This window comes from Physeter macrocephalus, chromosome 19, assembly GCF_002837175.3.
Source record: "Physeter macrocephalus isolate SW-GA chromosome 19, ASM283717v5, whole genome shotgun sequence".
In the NCBI taxonomy this organism is placed as follows: Eukaryota; Metazoa; Chordata; class Mammalia; order Artiodactyla; family Physeteridae; genus Physeter; species Physeter macrocephalus.
The window spans coordinates 32,243,885-32,263,123 of record NC_041232.1 but is presented as its reverse complement, the minus strand read 5'-3'; the positions used below and the strand labels follow the sequence as shown (position 1 = coordinate 32,263,123).

At 42.4% G+C, this 19,239-nt stretch overlaps 1 protein-coding gene across 11 annotated transcripts in view; it reads right to left on the bottom strand.

The window, feature by feature from the left end:
• The window catches only part of DLGAP1 (DLG associated protein 1), a 337,165-nt gene that overhangs the window by 111,741 nt on the left and 206,185 nt on the right, over positions 1-19,239 (bottom strand). For 5 of the 11 annotated variants that reach the window (XM_024120784.1, XM_055080557.1, XM_024120785.1 and 2 more), the window contains one exon: positions 4,264-4,293. The exons of the other annotated variants lie outside the window; for them this stretch is intronic. In XM_024120784.1, the coding sequence (XP_023976552.1) occupies positions 4,264-4,293 (30 nt within the window). The remainder of the gene's footprint in view (positions 1-4,263; positions 4,294-19,239) is intronic. 11 annotated transcript variants of the gene reach the window in all.

Genomic DNA, 19,239 nt, shown 5'->3' with positions numbered 1-19,239 from the left:
TTTTGTAATGTATAGAGATATTGAATCATGATGTGCACCAGGAACTAACATAGTGTTGTAGGTCAATTATACTTCAAAAACAAACTCAAAGAAAAAGAAATCAGATTTGTGGTTATCAGAGGTGGGGAGGTGGTGGTGGGGTAGGGGGTGGGGAGTGGGGATGGGGGGTTAGGAGGGGGGAATTGGATGAAGGTGATGCAAAGGTACAAACTTGCAGTTATAAGGTAAATAAGTACTAAGGATATTAAGGATATAACATGATAAATATAATGAACACTGCTGTGTGTTATATATGAAAGTTATTAAGAGAGTAAATCCTAAAAGCTCTCATCACAAGGAAAATGTTTTTTATTTTCTAACTGTATGAGATGATGGATGTTCATTAACTTACTGTGATGATCATTTCATAATGTACGTAAATCAAATCCTTACGCTGTCCACCTTAAGCTTATACAGTGCCGTATGTCAATTATATCTCAGTAACACTGGAAGAAAAAAATTATCTAAATAAAATGAAGTGACAAGAAGAAAAAAGGAAAACAAAAGCTCCACAAGCCCAGCAGAGCTTTTGTTTATGAAATCGAAGCTGTTCATTGAGACACGGGATTCACAATCAAAATGTTACCTCCGGTGTTAACTGAAAACCCAGCCTCCCTTCCAAAGGGGCCATCGACAGTGGGAGCTTGGGTCACCATCTCGCCTCTTAGATTTCTTCCTAGAGGCTCATCTCTTCCCATTTTGAAAGACATGGAACTTTTCCAAAGAAACCAAACTTCATTCCCTCATAGAGGCTTTCAGAAGAATTTGACATCATTTTGAAATTTCGGATTGTCACCTACCTACAAGGGATAAACAAGTCGCCTTTGAGGCAAGTCTTCTCACAGAGTGCACCTGGTTATCAGTTGCAAAGCCCTGTCCTCAGCCTCCAGGCTTGCAGCCTCCCAGCACCAAGTGAGCTGGGAGTCGGATAAGGAGCTTCTGCCTGGGGCTGGACCCTCTCTCCTCCGCTCTCTCCCTGGAAAGATGCCTGCAGAATGTCAGGGTAACTCTAACTCAGGCATGACTCAGTGCTTCCATGACCTCCCTTCTCATTTTGCTTGGACAGGCTTGGTCCCACTTGTGGAAATATGTGCCTCTTCCTGCCTCAATTTCGAGAGGGAAAATCCCTTTTAAGAGGAATATTTAGAAGATTCTGTCATAGAATTCTTGCTATCGCCCCAACTATCTCTCCTTCTCCCCAGTTAGCTGTCTGGAGAGAAACCTCTCACCCCAATTTTCTTTTCTTTTTTTTTTGGCCGCGTGTCTTGTAGGATCTTAGTTCCCTGACTAGGGATCAAACCCGGGCCCTCGGCAGTGAGCGCAGAGTCCTAACCACTGCACAGCCAGGGAATTCCCCTCAATTTTCTGAGTTTGGGGTTATCAATCTGAAATTAGAGCCCAGAACTCATCAGTGTTATCAACAAAACTTTGCAGTTATTTCTTTCAGACCTAAAGTTTTTCCTGTTCAAATATTTTTTCTTCATTGCAAAAGAAAGTATTGATGTGTGTTTCTCTTTCACCATAATTTTAAGTCTTTAAAATGTGAAAGGCCCATTCACTTTTAACCTTACCATTCCCATGATATAAATAGCTTTTTCCTTTCTGCTGATTTTAGAAGCTTACATGAAGCTGCAAAATGCTGAAGGGGGCACCCCTGCTTCAGAAAAAGAGAACGGACCGACCTGCATAACAAAAATACTCAGTTGGAAGTAGCACATGGAATCTTTGTTGACGTTCTCTTATGATTTGACAATTGTTTTGCCTTAAAAAGAAGAGAAAAAGAAAAGGATAACCTACCTAAAACCTTAGTGCCATTTTCAGAGTTCTAGGATAATCCAGACCAGAGTCATTTTTAAAGAAAAGGAAATAGGTTTCATTTCTGGCAGTGGATGCCCTTCACTGATTTGCATATTTCTTGCCTTCATAAGCTGTAGAAGCTGCCTTGAGTCCATTCCGCAGATGGAAAATAGCCAGTAAAGAGCTAAGCATTCACAAGCACCACCATCTGAGGTTTGATTTCGAATCGAGACAACAGTGTCCAATGTACATCCCACAAAGCATGCTTGTCAAACTCTCCCCTTCCAGATGCACGGAGAGCGCATGCGTGGAACACCCCCTCCACTCAACAACGGCGCCCCAGGGGGCCCCCTGGACACACAGGTTCTAACACAGCTACAACACAGCATGCTCCCAAACCTTCAAGCTACTACAGCCCGCAGCCAAGAAGCTGCCAAAAAGATGCTCAAGCAGCAGTCGAAATAGTCCTGACCTCTGGTACCCACGGCCACTCCCTGTGAGCCCCAGGAACTCCGAGAGATGAGGATACTCCTGAAAAAGCCCCAGGCAGTCATCCTGATCCCTGCCCTTCTTTTTCCTCACTCTTCTTTTTCTCTGAAGACCATAAACCTGTTTGGGGGGTTCAGATGCGACCAGGAGTAACCATAGTTACGAGCAAAATGATGACGGGGCCATTGTTCTAGCAGAACAATAGTGTTTAAATTATCTAATGTTCTCTTGGCTTTCTGGCTTTTTAAAAAATGTGTTTTTCCATCCTTTTGTTGTAAGTGGAATACTGTGCTTAGGCCAAGCAGGCAATATTAAAAGCTCTGACTTCAAAGCCATTCCTCGATAACACATCCAAACAGGCCAGTGTGGACCCACTGTTATCTGGAATTCTACAGATAATTAACTGAAACACGGCTTGACTTGCCACTGGGAGTTTCCACAGGCAAAGTCATTCTCATGGTCCTGCTTGCTTTCGTTGCTGTGTCTTCTGTTTTGTTAGCCAGGGTGAGGTTTGGATCATCTCTCAATAAAATGCCGTGTTTCCGTGCAGAGGAACCTTGAATCCCTGCTTGGCCTTGCAGGGGCCTGACACATGCACATGTGCCCTCCCTCGTTCCTTGAGGGACATCGTTTAGCTCCTCTCTTGACCCTGAAATGCCACTGCCTGCACCATCTCCTGGTCCCTTCCTTACTTGAGAGAGCAGCGTACTTTCTACCATGAATGTCAGAATTATTGCCTTTTTAACGTGTTTTGCAAAATATGATGGTACTAAATCCACTAAAAGGACAGAGCCCCCCACTTTGGATGTGCCAGTCCCGTGGGGACATTGCCGAGTCCCTCTCTCATCTCCCAACCTACCAGCTCCAGCCCACCCAGTCCCTTTGCTTGAGTCTAGCAGGTGGTCTCACCACTCCAACCCCCGTGGCATCTTCCCCCTCCCCACCTCCATGCATTGCCCATTCATGAAGCCACATCTCTTCTGAAATTTGAAAACTCACCTTAAAGCCCACCACCTCTTCCAAGGAGCCTCCCCTGATTAAGTGGGGATGAAGAACCCTCCAAAGCATGACTGACAAATCCCCATAGACGAGAACACACACACACACACACCCCACAACAAACAGACACTCACGAAGAGAGAAAATGACACATTTCCTACTTGCGAAATGTAGGCTCCTCTGAGGGAAAGATGGTCAATTTTATACCAATAACTAGTAAGTCATTTCAAACAATGAGGTGTTTTTAACATCATTTTGGGGGTTACTCAGTGAAACATGGCTGTGTCTTCTCTCCCCCACCGACCCTCCTTTTTCTTTAAATCCCTCTTCATTTTCTTCTCAGTTTCTCGAATGCACAATTCCAGGGGACTGCCTAGTGTGGGTGACATGGGTGACACTCAAGGAAGCTGGTTCTTGCAATACCTCCTGGGTGGTACCTCGTGTTTGGAGACTGGCAAATGCCTTAACCACTTAATCTTCTCATCAGGAAGCTATAATGACTCCATGCCTGCAGACATCCTGGGCAAACATGTCTGCTACATTGGGATAAGGGACCAAAACCCTCTAGAAAAGGTCCTACTGAAAGAAGGGGGGCAAGGTTCCTGACAAGACTCAAGGTCCAGCCTCAGATAAGGATGCTGCAGAGGGAGGGGCTCTCTAAGGAGTACTGGGCCTGAGATCATCCCATCAGGGACAGAGCCAAACACATTTGCTCTCATCAATGCTGCCTCTGGGGTCAGTGTTAAGGCCACTCATGGGGGCGCTGAGAGACGCGTGGTATAAAGGGACCAGGACGAGGAGAAACACAGATGGAATGGCGGTAGCTAGCAATTAGAACACGGCTTCAGACACCACGGCCACAGAAGCGGTGTAGCTACAAAGCCACGCGGTGCAACCTCGAAGCAAAACGTTATTGATTTTGTGGTTGTAAAAACGTACCTTCAACTGCAGAACTCAGTTTTATGACACCTTGAATAAAAACAAAAAGTGGCAGTTATAGAATGGATCCAAATCACCTTTGCCAGGCTTCTCACAATACATACATGCTTCAGATCTGGATTTTTTTTTCTCTGGCTTTTTGAGAATTCAAGTAAACAGATATCAACTTCAAAAACGAAGTAATTTTCAGTCGTTGATTAGACCTCATGAGTGTCTTCATCTCCCCACTAGTACCATCTGGGAGCGTTTTTCACTTAAATAAGGGATCTGACGTGTGTTTGGATGAAACAAAGGCCAAGTCTCAATAGTCTGAACGACTATGTCTGTAGATAAATCATGCTGGATGGTGGATTGATAAAACTTCACTCAAAAAGACACCAAGGTCTAATATTTTCTACTTAAATTGTGTTTAGAGATCATTTGATACGTGTTGGGACAGGGTTTCTGTTGAAATACATAATAGGTGGTTAAAAATCATGGTGTGATCTGGCAACTTCCTTTTCTGGGGTGATTGGACCTGAGGCCATTTCTGGTCTCATGTGTTCAGTGTTCCCATCCCCTGCAGGTCAGTGGAGGGGCTGAGCTTGTCAAATTTTTCATGAAGCAAATAGACACTACCCTTGACTGGATATTCATGTGCCTTTTTGGTGAACTGAAAGGTGAAAATACTAAACTAAATTAGACCTGGTCCAATAGTTTGATTTTGAAAGTTTTTTTTTAATAAGTCATAATTATAAATAAACAATATTTCCCAAACCCTATGTGATAGCCATGATACCTTAGGCTGAAAAAAAAAAAAGTCTACAGTTTCATTGGGTTGAAATTCTGGTTCTCTTGCAAACAGGAGGAGTCTTAAATGAAAAATGGAAACAAAACCCTTTTTCATACTGGCAAACCGAACTGCTATCAGCTTGAACACACACTGATTTTAACAGATTATGTTCACAAAGAGACAAACTCGCTCTCCTTTATAACTTTCTGAAAAAAACTGCTTTTAAGTTACCAGTCAAATTTCATCTTTCCTGTGGAACCAGTAATGTTTGGTCAATGTTTAACAAGGGACTCTCCAGAGGAAAAAGTGTGCCTGTATTATGTGTATATATTATGAGTTTTACCGATATAAATGATGTACACAAACTATACATAATAAAATATACCGTCTTCTTTATTGCAAGTTCCATATAGCCAATAGATTCTCACAGAATACTTTTGTTGATTTGGGCCAAACTCTTGTATTCATAGCCAGCAAATCAATCATGATTTGACAAAATCAAGCAGTGAATTTCATCCCAGTTTGCTCTTTTCCCAATAAATTCATTATCATTATATCTTTTATGTGATCTGCTGTTAAACTATTTTTCACTTTTGTATAAATTATTTTCATTAAATTAAAACTCTTTCAACATCAACACTATGTAAATACTCCTACTAAGGCCTCTGTCGAGGTACCAGCTTTGATGTCACCGAACGTGGCTTTGGGAAGAGATGGGTAGTAGCAAAACCATCATGTAGTATTTCACCACACACGGACAGGAGACATAAAAAACCCCAAGAGCGGGCTTCCCTGGTGGCGCAGTGGTTGAGAATCCGCCTGCCGATGCAGGGGACACGGGTTCGTGCCCCGGTCCAGGAAGATCCCACATGCCACGGAGCAGCTGGGCCCGTGAGCCATGGCCGCTGAGCCTGCGCGTCCGGAGCCTGTGCCCCGCAACGGGAGAGGTCACAACAGTGAGAGGCCCGCGTACCACAAAACAAAACAAAACAAAACCCCCAAGAGCATGGATAGTAAAATGTAGTCAAACGATTAGAAATAAAGAGTTTTAGGTATTTATTACCTTTGTTTTTTAACATAATTATAATTGGAAGTTTGTCTAATTTGATTTGTAATAATGGCTATGTTTAATAATGGACTTAGAAAATTCCTGACAAGGTAACAATTGGCTCTTGCCAGCTGGTATGAACCAGGTCTGGCACACCATGGCCATAACTGATGTTTCTTTCTACTCAGGCCCAGAGAAGAAAATCTTGACCTTCCAAATACTTTCTGAGATATTCACAAAAGGTGTTGTAGTTTAACCAAACAAGCCAAATGTGAATAAGCTGAGCATTGACTATTATTTTGCCAGTAATTTCACAACCTCTTAAACCTGTCATATGCAAAAATATACTATACATAGGTCACCTTGGAAATAACAGTCATTGACCATCAACTAAGAACACAAGCTAAACGGTTTTGGCATTCTTTTGGTCAGGCAACCATGCCAAGAGGTATGAGTCATTGGCTTAGTAAGCAACGATCCTGTCTTTTTTAAACTGTGCAATCTTTATGCAGGAAACCAGGTCAGAATATTGATTTTTTTCCAGCCATATTTATTTTTGTGCGCAACTATGGTGTCAGCAACTGTCACGCAAATGAAAGGACAACAGTGCGATCTAATCCGTGTGTAGAAACAGGCTTGATGCGAGTAAAGCAAGAAAGTCTAAAGAATTTCTTATGGGAGATGTGGGTGGTGGTGGATGGGAGCCCAGGAATGCATTTATAGAGTAAGAGATAAAAAGGTCCATTAAAAAACAAAATTCGGACTTTAGAACTCTAATTGTAAACATTATTTTAACAAAAACGTTAGTGATTTGTTACTCCATATGTACTTCTCTTATTTTTTTAAACCCCAAATCAAGCTTTTCCCTATAGCAGGATAGGCTTTTATATTGCAAGGTTAACTATGTTATAGTGAAAATCTAGAATTGGCTAAATCTGGTTAGGTAGCTAATATGAACATTATACAAAAAAATACAGAATGAGAAGATATTTCCTTTATCTTAAAATAGAAATATTAAAAAAATATGAATATTTAAGAAATGATTGATGTTGGTGCTGAAAAGCTACATGTAGCACTGCTGACTTCTAGGACACACAATAGACATTATCTGGTGACTGGCTGACATTGACATTGCCTGGAATTCAGGGTGAGCCAGAACACATACATATATGTATATATACACACAGTGGAGCCTACCCATCCCCTCTGCCCCATTTAAATCTTCATAGTCTATCGAAATGTTTTTTCCACCTAATGACTCACCTCAGTTGATCTAAAGTAATTCTTAGGAGAAAGGGTCAGGTTAAAATAATTCATGCTAAAGTGTGAATGACTAGGACTCACTAAAACCCTGCAATGACATCTCATTATTGTTAAAATACTCGTCAAGTTTTTAACCCTGGCCATTGAGGCCCTATGTGATGTATTCCTGCTTATTTTCTTATTTCTTCTACTTCATTTCAGGTGACTTTCTCCCTCACTCAAATGCTTTAGCCACTTGGTTTTCTCTCTGTACTTTGCAGTGCTAATTCCTTTTTGTCCCCACTCCACCCCTACTTGCTGCTCCCTCCATCTTGAATGCTCTCCCCCAAACTGCTGGATCTTCCCACAGCTAGCTCTTTCTCTTCATTCAGCTTTTACTTCAAATGTCACTTTTTCGAAGAATCCTTCCTTGATTACTGTATTTAGAGAAGTTCCAGTAAGAATTCTCTGGCCCATCTCTCTCTTTTATTTTTTTTCTATAGCAGTTATCACTACTTAAAAATTATCTCATTGATTTAGTATTTGGTTCTTTGTTTTGGGCTGTTCTTCCTCATTAGAACGTAAGCAGAATGAGAACAGGAGCCTGGTCTTTCTTGCTTGCTGCTGTAACTCCCTTGACCAGAACAGTGCCTGGCATACAGTACATACTTAATCAATATTTATCAAACAAATAAGTGATATTTCCCAAGTGTTTCCAGGTGTCTTAAAAGAAAATCTGATCAATCCCAGCAAGTGTAATTCAAACATGTTATCTTAATTGTGGATATCATTGAGCAGAATCCTAGATCTTATTCTGTTGACCACTGACTATTTCTATTCAGAGGCTGGCCTTCATGGAGATTAGTGAACATTGATGTGTGGAGTGAATACACATAAATTACAGTAGAGATTAGGTTTCAGGATTATAATGTAAAAAGTCCCCAAGTAGTAAGTTTAGCAATGTTAGGTTTAGGGTTACGGTTAGGGTTAGGGTTAGATTTAGGGTTAGGGTTAGGTTTCGGGTTAGGGTTAGGGCTATGGTTAGGGTTAGGGTTGGAAGCAAGATTATGCCCTAAGTGGACTTCCAGGAGTATTAGCTAATTGATTTTATATCCAAATATCTCTAGAATCTGCAGTTTTCTTGCCTCTACTGTCATTACCCCAGGCCAAATTGCCATAGTAATGTTCACAGGAATCTGTATGATAAGATATGGATTGAGAAAGAGGAACTAAGAAAGAGCCATTCTGTTTTTAATAACCTTCTTCCAATGCATTCTTTTTTTTGGCCGTGCCTTGTGGCATGTGGGATCTCAGTTCCCCCAAACAGGGATTGAACCCTGTGCCCCCTGCATTGGAAGCACGGAGTCTTAACCACTGGACCATCAAGGAAGTCCCCCAGTGCATTCTTATACTGCAGCTGGAGTGATCTTTTCAAAAGGCAAGTCCAATTATGTGATATCCTCTCCCTTTAAAAATTCTTAAATGGCTTTTCATTACTTTTAAGATAAAAGCCTTTATTCAAAAGCCTTAACATGACTTGCAAAGCCCTACATGATGTCACCCATAGTGGAATAAAAATGGTCACAAATTCTTCCATACACCTCCCTTAGAGAGATGTGGGCTATGTCCCCTCTTCTTGAATCAGGGCCAACTCTGAGACTGCTTTGACCATTAAAGTACAGTGGAAGTGATGCTCTCCCAATGTCTGTGCCCAGGCTTTATGAAACAGGCAGCCTCTTTTTTCTGTCTCTGGAAACCCTGACATAACAGGTTGGAAGTCCTAAGACTGCTGTGATAGACAGACCAGGTTTAGACATTCTGACAAACAACATCAGCTGAGGGAAGAAGCTAGAAGGCCTTGAGGAGACTGCTGGTGAAAGCTAGGAGGACAGGGAAAAATTGCCACCGTCCTCCCAAACTGGGAGACTAGAGAAAAGGCACCTCTTCTGATGTAGAGACAGGATGCTTGGCAACGTTGTCACCTGTAGTAACATGGAAAATAAAAAAATACCTGATGAATTCATAGATTTTAGTAAGGAGATTTGCAGGTAGAATGCTTAAAATGCCAGTTGGTTCTTTAAAAAAGTTGCATATGATAATGTAAAAAGAAAGATGAGTTTAAAAAAGCAACTGTTCAGTTTTCAAGCAAAATTTAGAAGAAATATATAGAGCTAGTACTCGTTGGTTTAAAAAAAGATAAAATGGTTTCACATTCCTAGTTTTTTCAAAGGCAAGAGGCTCTCAACTTAGAAATTGACTGATGGTGGAGATCGTCTCAAGGGTGTGGCCGTAAGACCTTCTTTTCTGCCTTCAGAAAGACTTAAGTGTGCCTCAAGCTTCTAAAAGAGACAAAAATTCTAAGAATCCTAAGGGTGTTTTCCCACGGCATCCTGACTCTGAGCCCAGGCCAAAGAAGGGACTGTCTTGACGAGAATTGTGGATGTGTGTTTTGTCTAACAGAGTGAAGTCTAATAAGATTCATAGGAGGCCCACAAAGATTTCAAGAGGAGTGTATTAGTGTACACATTATCAGCTTGGATAAAAATGGGCAGAGGTAGTTCAAAGTGGAAGAGTCTTTAAAGCCCCCAAACGTCTATGGGCAGGAAATAGGCTGAGATGATTATTCAGTGGCAAATGCCATTTCTTATGTGCTAAGGACTAAATTGTGTTCCCCTCACCCCTTCCCCAAATTCATACATTGAAGCCCTAACTAACCCCTAATGTGATGGCATTTGGAGATAGGGCCTTTGGCAGTTAGTTAGGTCTAGATAAGGTCATGAGGGTGGGGCTCCCACGATGGGATTAGTGCCCTTGACAGAAGAGGAAGAGAAATATATTGCTCTCCCTCTCCACATGTATGCACTGAGGAAAGGCTATGTGAGCACACAGCAAGGTGTCCATTTACAAGACAGGAAGAGTGTCCTCACCAGATCCTGACCATGCTGGCACCCTGATTTCAGACTTCCAGCCTTCAGAAGTGTAAGAAATAAATATCTGTTGTTTAAGCCATCCAGTCTATGGTATTTTGTTATGGCAGCTCGAGCTAATTAAGACATTATGGAAACAGGATAACTTAGGAGGTATGACCAAGAGTTTTTAGGGTGGCAACCAGAACTGCAGAGAGTCAGGGAGCAGGACTGGGCCCTCCAAGTCAAGGAACTGGCAGTATATGGATTTCAGAACTGCTACAGGCCAGTGATTGCTCTGTGCCTCCTGTTCCTCCACTCTTTGAATGAGAATGCTCACTGCACTGATCTCACCTCTGTATCATCCGTATATGCTGGGTTGGTATGTGTGTGTGTATGGTGGGGGTATTATACTTTTCATTTCAGTTCACAAGTCTTCATATTGAGAGCAGCTGTACTAGAGAGCTATATCAAAGATGCCTTATCATCACTTGACCCTTATTTAGATGGTAAGAACCTGGACCTCAAACTTGAACTTAATGCCATAATAAGATGATTTTTCTGGACGGCTTTAGGAGTGAGTACATTTTGCCTACAGGGGAGTGTAAATATTTTGTGTCCAATGGTGAACCATGGCTGACTAAAGATAGCCACAAATTATTTGAAACTGTTCCCATTGAGAACAGTTGTTCCAGTTGACCTGGGTGGGATCTATGACTGCTCTAACCAATAGAATATGGTGAAAATGATGCTATCTTGGCCCGACCTTAATAGTTCCTGTCTCCCGGCCACTCTCTCTGGGAGCCCTGAGCTGCCCTGTAAGACGTCTTAAAGCTGCAGTGCTGGAGGGGCCACTTACAGGTGCTCTGTTCAACAGCCCCAGCTGAGCACACACACACCCCGACATTGAAACTAAGGTACCATGTGAATAATGCCATCCCGGATCTCCTAGACCAGCCTGACCTCCAGCTGAATATGCAACAGAAGAATCATCCGGGTGAACTCTGTCTAAATTCATGTCCCATAAGATCGTAGGGTATACTAAAGCAGTTGTTTTTAAGCTCCTTTGCTATGTTTTGGAGTCATATGTTATGTAGCAACAGGTAACTGAAACTGAGCCCAAATTCTCTGACCTTACCTGGCATCTCAGCCCTTAGCAATCGGTACTCCGGTCACACGACACTTTAGGTCTCTGAATATTAACATGTGCCCTCTGTCACTCTAACTGATCTTGCAGGTCTTAGCTTATGAGGATTTTCTCAGGGAAGTTCTCCCTGACCCTCTAAATTAGTTCCTTTGTTACAGTAGATTCTCCTGCAAGAACTGTGTTTCTTTCAGAGCAATTATCTCTGTGATTATTTCATGAATGCCAGCTTCCACTTCTAGATTGTGAGCAAGACACTTCGATCAACGATTTCCAGAGTCAGGTAGTGTGTCTGGACACAGTGCTGAATAAATATTTAAGTACATGAATTGAAATATTTGACACAGCTGATAAGGACTCCCTCCTCACCGGAGAATCTAATAACTGTGTCACTATTCTTCTCTCTCACACATTGTGAACTTTTGGATTCAAAGTTGTTGTAACTGAAGAAAGACAATGTGACTTAATATCTGTCTGTGACGGCAGCTCAGCACAACTGAAGTTGCTGAAGTTTCTTTTGGTCACCGCTGTGCAGAGAAGAGGAAGCTGAAAATTGCTTCTGTGTGTGTGTGGGCACAGGAGAGCAGAGGAAAAAAAACTGTCCGTGTTCTCACATTTATGTCTTTGCTGGAAATTAGGGAGCTGTCCTGAGAATCTAAAGAAAGTTGTGGGTACTCAACTTTCTAAATGATTTCTAAATTTAAGTTTAGAAATAATTTCTTACTAGATTGTGAGCTCTTTTCTGCCCTACCCCTTCATCCAAAACTGTGGCCGGAAAGAACTGCAGGAGGGCTGATGTCTGGGTAGATTCCATACCATACATTACCTCTGCTTCCAAGACTATTTTCTTAATATCTAATTTGCAGTCTACTGTTTTTTAAAAAATGTATTTCTGTACTTATTGAGTCTTGTTCATGTGGAAAATAGATGGGTCCACTGGAAACCGTCTTTCTTAAAATTTTTCTGCTGTTTCCTTAAGCCCATAGTCTGTCATTTTTGCTGTATGTGAAACAAGGTCCCTATAAATGTCCTTAAAATGTCCATTTCATAATTTTAAAAGGATTTTCCTTTGCCTCGTTACAGTTCTCCTAACAGTAGTCTCCAAATGGCCTATGTACAATATTAAAAATTTTTTAAAAATTATTTTTGGCCATGCTGCGTGGCTTGCAGTATGTTCTTTCCCCGACCAGGGATTGAACCCGGGTCCAAGGCAGTGAAAGCCCGAGTCTTAACCACTGGACCGGCAGGGAATTCCCTACAATATATTTTTTAAGAGGGTTTAGTAGGGCTCCAATCAGAGAAAAGAAGACCTCCATTTACGCATAATATTCATAATATAATTTAAAAGAAAACACTCCCCAAATGGCAGGGTTACTATGTAGACCGACATAACCCACATCGTTGAGCGCGTTCACACACTCTGGGACGTTGTCCATTTCCATGGCTCTGATTTGTCCTCACTCCCTAAGCGCACAATACCGTACTTGTCCCTTTTGAACGTGTAACAGATTAAAGAGCCGGGCAGGAGGCAGATGTAGACACACCTTTGATCTCTCATCCTTGGGGGTTAAGGGAGGGCACACACCTGGCGGCTGCTGAGCCGGAAACAGAACACAGGCCCGATTGGAATTACCTTCAAGGGAGCCGCAGCTCCGCCAAAGAGTCAGCTGGGTACGCTGCAAGGACGCGGAGGGAGGAGAGCCCACCATGGGCTGAGGACGCAATAGAGTCCCAGCCGTGTGAATTCGGGCTAGCTGTGGGCTGGTTAGATTTCTTAGGCAGAGTATGGGGAAGATCAGGCAGCTGTATTGAGAAAAAATTTGAAGAAATTCTTTTGAAAATAATATTGCAAAACGTTCAGCTGTGCACGAATGCTGGAAGGCAGTTTTGATGGCAATTCGGGAAGCTTTCGAAGAAACGATTTTTAAAAGTTTTTTTTTTTCTTTAGCGAAACTTCTTTTTATTAAGGATTTCACCTTTGCACCAGGATGCTTTAAAAGTTCGTAGTCAAAACAAGATCTGGAGCGTTTCCTGTGATTTTTGGTGAGACCGCATTGCCCCCTGGTGTTTGCGCGCTATTTTACACCATCACATGGAAAGCCCGGAGAATGCCCATCAAGCTGTGCAAGGATGCTGCTTCCAGTCTTATCTGGGGTCACAGAATATAGACATGGTTTGACAAAACAGGGAATGAAATTTTAAAATTCAGATTCTTTTCTTCTCCACCCTCTGCGGAATCTTCGAGACTTCCAAATAGCTTTTAAAAGAAATTGATCAGATTCTAATCTGCCAGTTTTTTGTAAGTGGTCATGTGAGTGGCTACTGCACATTTACCCATTTTTCAGAACCAACTCAAATATCTCCTGTGTTGTAAAACCTTTCCTGACGTCTCCTCTGCATTTTGTACACACCCGAACTGTCCTACCTCTCTCTGCCTTCATGCTTCTCTCTCTGATGGAAACTTGAAAGGGAGCATTATACCTGATTTATATTTGTATCCACCGTGACTAGCACAGTGCACAGTGCCTGGCAGAGAGTATGTGTACAATGAAAATTTATTGTTTGTTGGTTGCATGTAACAATGCCGTTCACAAAAGGATCAAATACACTTCCTAATCAATAGCAGCTGAAAGTCAATATGGCCACAGAATTGGAGGCAGGAGAACATGGTCCTTGGATGGGACTTAGGGTGGGTCCTGAAGCCCCCTGAAACTGTGCAGGCACCATGTCCAATTATGGAGGAGAATGGTTGGAATAATCTAAAATTAGAATATATCTACCTCTAACAATCTAGAAATCTATACAATGGTTCAAACTTCTGTTTCCTCCCCCAGTGAACCTCTACCCTAAAAAGATCATGAGTATATTCAGTATCACCAATTCAATCACAAATTTCTCTGGGGCAGACATTTCTGGGAGTAAGTGTAAAGCTTCCGAATGATACTATTGATGATACTGGGGCATGTTGACCGAGTCCATCATTCCTGAGCTGAGTGATAATGAGAGGGAAACATTGGGGTCTAGGGCAGGTTATGAGTATCGAGAGGCACTCTGCAAAGGAACAGAAACTGTGACTCAAGGTTACCTATACCTATGTATAATGTGTATGGTGTTATTCTGCTTTAGATATCATCTTAGGGCAGAGAAATGACCAGATCTGAAGAATCTATTACATTAGGATGGGTTGAGAGAGTGATATTATTAGCAAGACTGCTTTTTAGGTTATAACATTGTCACATTAATACTATCCATAAAAGCTCCTTGAAGTCACTTATTATGCTTGTATTTAGTTAAAATAAAAAATTTCAAGGAAGCCCTCACAGTAGAGGCACGATTCATGATTGTTAAGAGCTTGAATTTTTTATTTAAAAAATTATCACATGGGGCTTCCCTGGTGGCGCAGTGGTTGCGCGTCCGCCTGCCGATGTAGGGGAACCGGGTTCGCGCCCCGGTCTCGGAGGATCCCACATGCCGCGGAGCGGCTGGGCCCGTGAGCCATGGCCGCTGGGCCTGCGCGTCCGGAGCCTGTGCTCCGCAACGGGAGAGGCCGCAACAGAGGGAGGCCCGCATACCACACACACACACAAAAAAATTATCACATGCTAGTGACTTTATTATTATTATTATTATTATTATTCTTTGGCTGCACTACGCGGCTTGTGGGGATCTTAGTTCCCTGAACAGGGATCGAACCCAGCCCCCCGGTGCAGAGTCCTAACCACTGGACCACCAGGGAATTTCTAAGAGCTTCAATTTTGGAGTCAAACTGAACAGATACAAATATTGACTGCATCACTGACCAGCCATTTGACCCTTGGAAAGGTCATTAAACTTTTCTGTGTCTCAGTTTCCTCAATGGTCAAAACGAGGATGCCACTAATAGCATAGACTGTCTGGTGTTGGTAAATGTCTGTGGTGTTTGTTGGTGAGGAGGACCACGTGAGTTTGCCACTATGATCGACTAAGGGGAGATTAAAAAAATTCTGTACTCTTGAAAGAAAAAGTCCATTCTATGAGACATCATTAAAACCCCGAAATAGGGCTTCCCTGGTGGTGCAGTGGTTGAGAATCTGCCTGCCAATGCAGGGAACACGGGTTCGAGCCCTGGTCTGGGAGGATCCCACATGCCGCAGAGCAACGGGGCCCGTGAGCCACAATTACTGAGCCTGCGCGTCTGGAGCCTGTGCTCTACAACAAGAGAGGCCGCGATAGTGAGAGGCCCGCGCACCGCGATGAAGAGTGGCCCCCGCTCGCCGCAACTAGAGAAAGCCCTCGCACAGAAACGAAGACCCAACACAGCCATAAATAAATAAATTAAAATTGCAACCTCCCTTTAAAAAAAAAAAACACCCCGAAATACAGAGGAATGTTCTAGATAGTGAGGCTTCTCCAGTGCTGGTGTGGTCCCTGAGGATGGCCTCAGTGCAAACCTGGACTTCAGCACATCTCTGACACTTCTAGACCAGCGTGACTGGGCCTCTGGAGTATGTTGGGACTCGAGATTGTCCATTCTCGCCTCATTCCAGTACAGAGCTCTGTCCTCAGGGCTAGCTCAGAGCCCGAATGGCTGCTAGCAGTGGGGGTCAAGGGCAGTCTTCTTTGGCCCTGGTTCTTTCCAAAGGCATCCAGAATATGCTGCTGTGGCATAAAATTATTTTGAGCTGATGACATTTGAGAATGGGTTTCTTTTTTTGAACTCTCTTATCTGCTTAAAAGTAGAGCCAGCTCGGTTGTCATAAATTCACTCTCCAGGAGTTCCTGCAACCAGGTAAGACTGATTCACCACCAGAGAAGAGAAATGTCACCACATTTAAGCAGATATTGTCATAAAACTATCATATCTCTCACCTGTCCTCCCCAGGGCCCATTTATCTTTCCTGAGTCATTGGTTACATGCTTTTTCCTCCCCTTCCCCTAGTAAGAGGATATATAAGCCTCAAATTCTAACTACCTCCTTGAGTTATATTTTTCTATGAATTCCCATATGTACCTGAATTAAACTCTGTGTTTTCTCTGGCTAATCTGTCTTTTGTCAGTTTAATTTGCAGGCCCCCAAGGAAAGAACATAAGAGGGTAGAGGGAAAATATTTCCTCCCCAACACATTCTTATATGGCTTTGGCCAAATATTGGACTCTGCTCTGCTAAATATCTAGTCAGATTCTCAGAGCTAGCTTGACACCTTTCGTCAGGATATTCTTAGTTTAAGGAGCTGTCCACCATAAATGAGAAGCAGAATGCCCCATGATGTGTTATTACACAAATATTACACATGTAATATTTGATGTGTTAATATTTGTAAAGCCTCTTTGAACTGCGGCTGACAAATACAAGTGCTAGGTAACGGTTAAGGAAAAATAAATATTCACTAGCTTGTACAATCCCAGTCTTTAAGACAAAGCAAGGCAGACTAATTCTAGGGTTCCAACCCTTCTAGATTTTTTTTTTTCATTTTGCGCTGCATCTTTATAATCTCCCACATATGATGATGTAAAAAAGTGAATACTGTTAAGAAAGCTAAAACTTCTTTTTAAAAAAATAAATTTACTTATTTATTTTTCACTGCGGTGGGTCTTCGTTGCTGCGCGTGGGCTTTCTCTAGTTGCGGAGAGCGGGGGCTGCTCTTTGTTGCAGTGTGAGGGCTTCTCATTGCAGTGGCTTCTCGTGTTGTGGGGAATGGGCTTTATGTGCATGGGCTTCAGTAGTTGTGGCACGCGGGCTCAGTAGTTGTGGCTCGTGGGCTGTATAGCGCAGGCTCAGTAGTTGTGGTGCACAGGCTAAGTTGCTCTGCGGCATGTGGGATCTTCCCGGACCAGAGCTCAAACCCATGTCCCCTGCATTGGCAGGCGGATTCTTAACCACTGTGCCACCAGGGAAATCCAAGAAAGCTAAAACTTTTTAATTGTTGGAATAAGATAATCAAAGTGAGCTCATTTTAGCTAATTCCGCCTTTTGAAGTCTAACTGAGAATGTCATTTTTAAACGTGTGCAAGCCATATTCAGACTTATACAAAAGGGACTGGGGGGGATGACTGGAGATATAAATGGTGGTAATAACCACTAAATATGGTGCAAAATTATGCATCCTGGGGGAGCCTGGAAATGGATGTTCTTTTTCAAGAGGAGATGAGACAGAAAATTGGGCCTCTAATGTGATTTCTAAAGGCGTGTGATCATCAGTGAGCTAAATGGGGCTTCCAGGGAATTTCCACTGCATTCCAAGCAAACCTGGCAACTGATAGCTTCCTGGACAGCTGTTTCTCCCATCTATTCCCCAAATTCTTTTTTGTTAGTTGTCAGCTAAATCTTTATGTGAGTGCAGTAGCCACCCTGCAGAAACAAATTTGTCTTAGAGGTTTTCATTTTCATTTGGTAAGTGATGTGCAAAAATTCTGATTGTCATTCTCAAAGTCTACAGTGAAAATGCAAGGGTATGGTTTCTACAAGTGCAATCAAGCATAGCATTGTGTTATGTTTAGGAGAAATTTCTAAGTCATTTCTATTTCAATGTCTCCAAATGTATAGAACAATCCTGCTTATATTAACCATATCCTGAAGTTAACAACTGACAACCGTCCGGTAAGCAAAATGGTCCATATTTGGTCTATAAACCATCTAACATTAACTTTTCCATAACTAAGCACATTGAAATCAAGGTCAGTCTATTAGTTTTATGTTAGGTTTTTTTTTTAAAAAATGAATTTATTTAGTTATTTATTTTTGGCTGCATTGGGTCTTCGTTGCTGTGTGCGGGATTTCTCTAGTTGTGGTAAGCAGGGGCTACTCTTCGTTGCGGGCTTCTCATTGCAGTGGCTTCTCTTGTGCAGAGCATGGGCTCTAGGTGTGCAGGCTCAGTAGCTGTGGTGCACGGGCTTAGTGGCTCCGGGGCATGTGGGATCTTCCCAGACCAGGGCTTGAACCTGTGTCCCCTGCATTGGCAGGTGGATTCTTAACCACTGCGCCACCAGGGAAGCCCCAGATGTTAGGTTTTTAAATTAAGAACATCTATGTGTGGTGACGGATATTAACTAGACTTATTGTGGTGATCATTCAGCCATATATACGAGTATTGAATCATTACATTGTACACCTGGAACTAACATGTTATATGTCAATTATACCTCAGAAAAGGACATCTGAAAAGGTTAAGCTGCTTGACTCTTGGTTGAAACCGTTTACTAGCCTCCCATTACAAAACTTTCAAAATCCTTCAGATGTTGTATGACATTCTGGGTTATCTGGGTCCCTACTACTTCTTTTTTTAACTTAGACCACTCACATATGCCTCCTCCCCTCTCTCCCCGCTACTAATCTCTGTGTTCCAGCGATGCTGGCTTTTTTTAGTTAACTTTTTCTTCTCATTCCTGGCCTTTGTCCTTTGCTGTTCCCTCACCTGGAACTCAAGGAAGATTTCCTTGAGGAAGGGGCAATGAATTTTCCCTGACCACACATTTCGTAGTTGACCTAGAATCTTAACACCATTATTTCTCTCTTTTTAGCACCCTATAACCATGGTAAACAATTATATGCATAAGCATTACAAAAAATAAAAAAATCTCAGATTATCTGCTCCTTGAAGTTGGGGCAGTTCCTGGGTGGGTGTTACTGCTGTGTCCTCAGGAGCAGTCCAGTGCTTGGCACACAGTAGGTGCTCAATAAATGCTTGATAAACATGGGAAGCAATTCTTTTTTAAAAAAAACATCTTTATTGGAGTATAATTGCTTTACAATGGTGTGTTAGTGTCTGCTTTATAACAAAGTGAATCAGTTATGCATATACCTATATCCCCATATCTCCTCCCTTTTGCGTCTCCCTCCCACCCTCCCTATCCCACCCCTCTAGGTGGTCACAAAGCACCAAACTGA